The following is a 7,500-nucleotide window of genomic DNA, read 5'->3' on the forward strand; positions in this document are numbered from 1 at the left end:
ACTGGTTTTGGGATCAAGCCACCGCCAGGAAAGAGACTGGGCTTTCAGGATGGTTTCTGAAAGCCAGAGTACCCTCTGCTGGTTAAATGATGAAAATGGTCCCTGAGTTTAACACCATAGCAGTATAATTTAGTATATCCAAAAAGTCTTCAGTAATGTTTGTTTTAGTGCTATCAGGACCTTCTTGCACTAATTTGACATTTTAGCTCGTTTTTGACACTACTCCTAACCCCAGTTTGGACTAAACCAGGCTAAACCAGGTTTGTGGGCTGGGCTGAGGTGTGCAGCTGTCACAGCTCTCTAAGGCCTACTGTATGACTCTGCTATGCCTCCTTATCCAGGACATGTCTAATGATCCCGTTCCTCCCCTCGCCTGACTGTCTGTCTACTGCTAGAGAAACTCTCCCTTATGCCTGTAGCCCTGGATTGTTGTAGCATTGCATCGTAGTCTTCCTCTATCTCTCCTCCACCCAACATGAGAGAGAATGCATAAGGAACCTAGAACCTTGCATGTATATCAAACCATGAAAGTGAACACATTGTAGCACTGTTTAAAAGTATGTAATGTTTCACTTCACAAGAAACATTTTAAAACTAAAAAGTAAAAACAGAGTTTTGAAAAATGTGTTTGATGTAGATATGTTTTCATTTCTTTCACACACACACACACACACACACACACACACACACACACACACACACACACACACACACACACACACACACACACACATTCAAGAGGTGTACACACTTAGAGCCTCATTCCTCGTCTCCCTGCCCTCTTTCCCTCACTGCTATTCCAACCATCTTCCTCTTGCTTCCTGCTACCCATGATGCACCCCAACACACAGCCATTAAGATTACCCATGATACACCACAACACACAGCTATTAAGATTACCCATGATTCCATCTGCCATCCTCCCTATGAGTCAACACATCTTTCTGTGGAGATATGGCTTGAGACCTTCTACACCCACAGCTTTTTAAATGTTCACTCAGTATGTCTGAGAGACCTCAGCCTGTAGTTTACTCAGGACCAGTATTAACGACAGACGGCTGAATTTCCATAGAGAGCGATATACAGTAGATCTCTCTACTCCTCCCTACATCCCTCTACTCCTCCCTACTCCTCTCTACTCCTCCCTACACCCCTCTACTCCTCTCTATTCCTCTCTACTCCTCCCTACACCCCTCTACTCCTCCCTACACCCCTCTACTCCTCCCTACACCCCTCTACACCCCTCTACTCCTCCCTACTCCTCTCTACTCCTCCCTAAACCCCTCTACTCCTCCCTACTCCTCTCTACTCCTCCCTAAACCCCTCTACTCCTCCCTACTCCTCTCTACTCCTCCCTAAACCCCTCTACTCCTCCCTACTCCTCTCTACTCCTCCCTAAACCCCTCTACTCCTCCCTACTCCTCTCTACTCCTCCCTACACCCCTCTTCTCCTCCCTACACCTCACTACTCCTTCCTACTCCTCTCTACTCCTCCCTACTCCTCTCCACTCCTCCCTACACCCCTCTTCTCCTCCCTACACCTCACTACTCCTTCCTACTCCTCCCTACTCCTCCCTACTCCTCGCTACTCCTCGCTACTCCTCTCTACTCCTACCTACTCCTCTCTACTCCTCCCTACACCCCTCTACTCATCCCTGACCTCCTCGACTCCTCCCTACACCCCTCTACTCCTCCCTACACCTCTCTACTCCTCCCTACACCCCTCTACTCCTCTCTACTCCTCTGTACTCCTCCCTACACCCCTCTACTCATCCCTGACCTCCTCGACTCCTCCCTACACTCCTTTACTCCTCTCTACTCATCCTTAAACCCCTCTACTCCTCCCTACTCCTCTCTACTCCTCCCTACACCCCTCTTCTCCTCCCTACATCTCACTACTCCTTCCTACTCCTCTCTACTCCTCCCTACTCCTCTCTTCTCCTCCCTACACCCCTCTACTCCTCTCTACTCCTCCCTACACCCCTCCACTCCTCTATGACCGACTCTACTCCTCTCTTCACCCCTCTGCTCCTCCCTACACCCCTATAGTCCTCCCTACACCCCTATACTCCTCTCTACCAGCTCTACTCCTCCCTACATCCCTCTACTCCTCCCTACTCCTCTCTACTCCTCCCTACACCCCTCTACTCCTCACTACTCCTCTCTACTCCTCTCTACTCCTCCCTACTCCTCTCTACTCCTCCCTACACCCCTACCTCCTACCTCCTTCTCTCCTGTCCTGTCTCCTACCTCCTTCCCTCCTGTCCTACCTTGTTCTCTTCTCTTCCCTGTGACTGCTTCCTTAAAAGGGGGCAGGAGACGAGGATTGGACGCCCATGCCTTAAACACTCTATTTCAGACTCTCCTATCCTTCTGACGTTCTTTTGTTTATATATATATATCAATTATATATGTTCAGTATTTGGCTTAATGTATCAGCCAAGACACTGGATAGAGTAATAGCCTTGATAACCCATCGTTTCCATAAGAATGTGGAGGGGTTGCATGCATCGAGGTGGGGCTTGCGAGAGAGGCATGTCATGGGTATTGGATCGCTGATGTACAGTCCATGGGGGAATGGGAAATTAATATGTCCTATCCACAATAGAGTCGGGGTTGAACTGCACAAGGAATGAATGAGGGAACTGTTTGATCATGAGCCAAAATGGCCACCTCTTAGAATAATGCCTGTTCTACTGCTTTGTGTGACCAGCAAGTCTGTTATCCATCCACTTAAAACCTAAAATATGCATGGGATTCGCTACACGTACAACTATTCTACGTCTCCTCCCATCGGGACGGCATCTGATGGAGCAGGGAAGTAGCAGAAAAGTCCTTTAAGTGAATGAATGATAACTGAATGAGACTGGGATATTTTAAATGTTTTTTTCCCCCATACCCACCATGCATTTCACCGACTGTGTGTTCCCCCACAGGTCTAGTCTCAATGCTCACCTTCCTTGCCGTTCTCATACCCCCCCCCCCCCTCTGTCTCTCCCTACGGAGTATCCCCCTCTCTGATATCTATTCATCCTCCTGCTCATTCTGCTGTTTCTTCTTTATCTCTGTCCACACATTTCACAAAGACACACTTCAGTGTCTTTTCTTGTCCACTTCTTCTCTACCTTTGGAGAGTCTTCTCTTCACCGTTTCGCCATCTTTTTTTGTTCCATCCATCATTTATTCTGTCATCAACTGAAGATGCCTGAAGTGTCTCCTGCACTTTTGACCTCTGACCTCTCCGTTGGGTATGCATTGCGTCCGGCCTTGTTCAGCCCTCCTGTCACCTCCCTCTGACCTCCTCTCCCTGTGTGGACCCTCTTCCACCACAGCTGCTCTCATTCCCCAGGTTGCCATAATGGAGCATAACCGATTGGCTGCTACAGGTCTTAGCGGGGGTTAAAGGTCAAGTTAAATCACTGGGTCGCTCTCGGCTCAGATACATCCAAACTGATTGGAAGAACTTTGGTTTTAGACTGAAGTGTAGCAGCCAGTCGGTTCCGACCCAAAGGCGTCGATGCAGTTTGAGGCTCTGGCTCTGGTGATGTCCGTCAGCCATGGGGTGACCCGAAACTCAATGGTTCATCAGCATGAGACATCACTCATCAGTACCTCATAGGCAGGAGGAGGACTACAACTCCCAGAGTGCCCTCTGGCTCCTCCCATCAGCCCCCTGCTGCTGGATCCCCCCCATCCCTCTCTTTCTCCTCCCTCCCACTCTCTTCCATGTGCTCCCTGGATGCTGCGACTGCGCTTCCTCTTAACCCCCCCTTCTTTCCTTACCTCCTCCTTCCTTTCCTTACCTCCTCCTTCCTTTCCCGCATCTGCTGTTAGTCTGCCTGATAGCTGGCGGCCATGTTGTATCTCACACAGAATCGAACGCCATTACTGTTTCAGCGCGTGGAGCCGGCCTCCCCCGTGGCGGACGGGGGTCCGGGCCTCAACAGCCTGCCGCCGGCTGAGACCACGGACCCCGCCAACAGCCTGTGAGTAGCCCCCCCCACACCCCTTATCTCTCTCCACCTCCACTCCCCCCCCATGTCTCTGTTCTCTCTCTCTCTCGCTCTCTGCAGCCAGAGAGGAGGGATGATGATGATGATGATAGGTGGGTGGGAAAGCCACCGCTGGGGGGCGGTCACTTCCTGTGGGCAGCGGTTGATGTACAGGCCGACATCAGGCTGACGAGCGTGTGTGTGTGTGTGTATGCACGTGTGTGTGTGTGTGTGTGTGTATGCACGTGTGTGTGTGTGTGTGTGTGTGTGTGTGTGTGTGTGTGTGTGTGTGTGTGTGTGTGTGTGTGTGAGAGAGAGAGATGAGAGGGTGCTTTAAAAGTATTCAGGTAGCCTCATGCAAGCGCTGAATGCGTCCTCTAATAAGGTTTTAGGGAGGGGGACGGATGGGGTGTGGTTGGGGAACAGTGGGGGTAGTGTGTAGAGGAGCCGTGTGTGTGTGTGTGTGTGTGTGTGTGTGTCTTAGAGCTTAGAGCTGGGGAGGTGTGTGTGACTGTGTGTGTGTGTGTCTTAGAGCCGTGGAGGTGTGTGTGACTGTGTGTGTGTGTCTTAGAGCCGTGGAGGTGTGTGTGACTGTGTGTGTGTGTGTATTAGAGCTGTGGAGGTGTGTGTGACTGTGTGTGTGTGTCTTAGAGCCGTGGAGGTGTGTTTGACTGTGTGTGTGTGTCTTAGAGCCGTGGAGGTGTGTGTGACTGTGTGTGTGTGTGTATTAGAGCTGTGGAGGTGTGTGTGACTGTGTGTTTGTCGCAGGGCGGTGGAGGGGGGGGTTCCTGCCAGCCAGTCGTGGGTCACCGTGCGGGCTCAGGAGATGGCTCAAAAGACTGGTAGCTGGAGCCCAGAGGGACTCCGGGAAGATGACCTGGACAGCAGACACAATTCTCAGGTAAATGTACTAGGGATGAGTTACAATATTCACATTTCCCAATAGTCGTGCCAGGCTCCACATTCAATTTTCATGTCAGAGTTTAATGTCTTGGCTTCAACCAAAATACTGGGAAATACCGGTATTATCTGTTTTATTTTTTACCAGTAGGAATATTATTTGTATAGGAATTAGGCTATTTTTTATAATAATTAATAAATAATTACAAATAATTCATTTGATCTGGCTCCGAGACACAGCGCATCTAGGCTGATCATGCTCTGAGAGAGAGAGAGAGAGAGAGAGAGAGAGAGAGAGAGAGAGAGAGAAGGCCTATCAAAATAACGGTAGCCTAGTCTCGCAATGCCAGACTTTCAATTTGAGCGCAGCATTTAGAGACGGACTCGTCTACCGGTAGCCTAGAAAGGATAAAAGCCGAAAAAAGTTATTTCAACCTTTTTTTTGCACTCCATGTAAGAAAGATTTTAACAAGTCAGTTCTGCGTGTAAAAATAAATTAGTTTGACAACATTGTCTCTTAAATCATTGGGACATGGTATATGTTAAGATGTAATAAATGAATATGATATATTGGTATTTAAATACTATTACATGCTGAATGCCTTCAAATATTTGGTCTTAAGAACAGTAGAATATTCTAATATATCTAAAATGCACACACTCGCTCACTCACGCACACAAGTAAACCTGCACAGATACAATTTGCATGAGCATGTAAACTTACGCACCCATGCGTTTGGACCCCAGGAAGACTAGCTCGTCACCTAGGTAGCAGCTAATGGGGATCCTTTTAATAAATAAATAAATGCGCGTGCACACACACACACACAGACACACACACACATTCACATAGGCTGCCTGTGCACATGAATCTACTGAATACACACTTACCCTACACGCACATACATCGAATAGACATGAATTGTTTTGGTTTCATGTAAGGTGTAATAGCATTGGTGGAGATTCTACTCACAGTAGGAGTAGTACAGTAGGTCCTACTTAATTCCATCTGTATGTCAAAGTCTCTACCTCATTCATGAACTTTGTCCATCTTTACTTCTTTTTTTTTACAAAAAAACAAAAAATCGCAGTTTGACAAGTAATCATTGTTAAAGGCCTACAGAACTTCAAGATGCATAATCTTCAGAGCGGTCCTGGCCATACGCCCATCTTTGCGTGTGTGTTGCCGAAAGCGGCCTGAGGTCCCTGTCTCTGCGGGCCCCGCCCTTGGGCGTGTCGTTTCCATGGCAATCATGGCTGCTCTCTCTCACTCTGTTTTGCAGACGGTAGAGATGAGAGAGATGGGGCGCGATGGCTACTCAGATACCGAGCACTATCAGCCAATGGAAGGCCACGGGAGGGCCGCCTCCATGCCCCGCCTCCCAGGCGACAACCAAGTGAGCACCCTCGTCCTCTCACCTTCTCTCCTCCTTCTGCTTCCTCGTTCCCTTGCTGCATACTTCTTGCATACTTCTTGTGTTAGGTACTGAGACAACTGAAGTGATGTTAATATCTTGCACATCCTGTAATGCAGCAGAACATTTGACTCTAACACCTAACCTTACTCACTGTAAGAGGAATGACAGATTCACAGGGAGACAGACAGACAGACAGACAGACAGACAGACAGACAGACAGACAGACAGACAGACAGACAGACAGACGGTGGAGCAAACAGGCTGACAGACAGACAGACAGACAGACAGACAGACAGACAGACAGACAGACAGACAGACAGACAGACAGACAGACAGACAGACAGACATGTGGATAGAAGGACAGACAGACAGATGGAAAGACAGGCAGGCAGACTGACAGATAGACAGACAGACATGTGGATAGGACACACATGTGGACAGATGGACAGGCAGACAGATGGATGGAGAGACACATGGAGAAACAGACAGACAGACCGACAGACAAATGGAGAGACAGAGGGATAGACAGTCAGATGGAGAGACAAATGTGTCAGTACAGACTTTTCTGAGACTTGACGTCCCTCCCCCTGTCCTCCTCCTGTCCAGTCCGTCTCTCAGAGCTCGGAGGTGTGTGACTGTGGGTGTCCCTTCACACCTGAAACACACATCCCTGCCACTGTCCCATACCCCAGTGATTCCCATGGTTGTCATAACACACATACACGCACGCACGCACGCACACACACACACACACACACACACACACACACACACACACACACACACACAAACACACAAACACACACACACACACACACTTCACTCTACCCTTTCTTTCTTTCTTTCTTTCTTTCCTTCTTTCTTTCTTTCTTTCTTTCTTTCTTTCTTTCTTTCTTTCTTTCTTTCTTTCTTTCTTTCTTTCTTTCTTTCTTTCTTTCTTTCTTTCACTAAACTCAATATTTCTTATTCTCCCCTTTATCAGTCTGTCCTTCCCTCCTCTTTAAGGGTCTGCCTTCAGAGATGTATTTCTGAATGCGGAACATTTGTTTCAGCCAGTTAAAGCGGTGTCGCTCTGTGGAGTTTCCCATTGAGAGCCCTAGTTCAAGTTTTACTCCAGCGGTTTTTACGTTTTACTGTGGTGTTTTCATTGATTAGATTAGTTTTCATTGACTCATGCTGACGCTGATTGC

General features: G+C 48.3%; 1 protein-coding gene across 1 annotated transcript in view; it reads left to right on the forward strand.

The window, feature by feature from the left end:
• The window catches only part of cacna1aa (calcium channel, voltage-dependent, P/Q type, alpha 1A subunit, a), a gene marked incomplete at both ends in the record, with an annotated part of 107,013 nt that overhangs the window by 92,729 nt on the left and 6,784 nt on the right, over positions 1-7,500 (forward strand). The window contains 3 exon segments of the mRNA XM_084438178.1: positions 3,874-3,986; positions 4,761-4,893; positions 6,176-6,289. Of these exon segments, the coding sequence (XP_084294304.1) occupies positions 3,874-3,986; positions 4,761-4,893; positions 6,176-6,289 (360 nt within the window).

This window comes from Borostomias antarcticus (genome assembly GCF_949987555.1).
Source record: "Borostomias antarcticus genome assembly, chromosome: 5".
NCBI lineage: Eukaryota > Metazoa > Chordata > Actinopteri > Stomiiformes > Stomiidae > Borostomias > Borostomias antarcticus.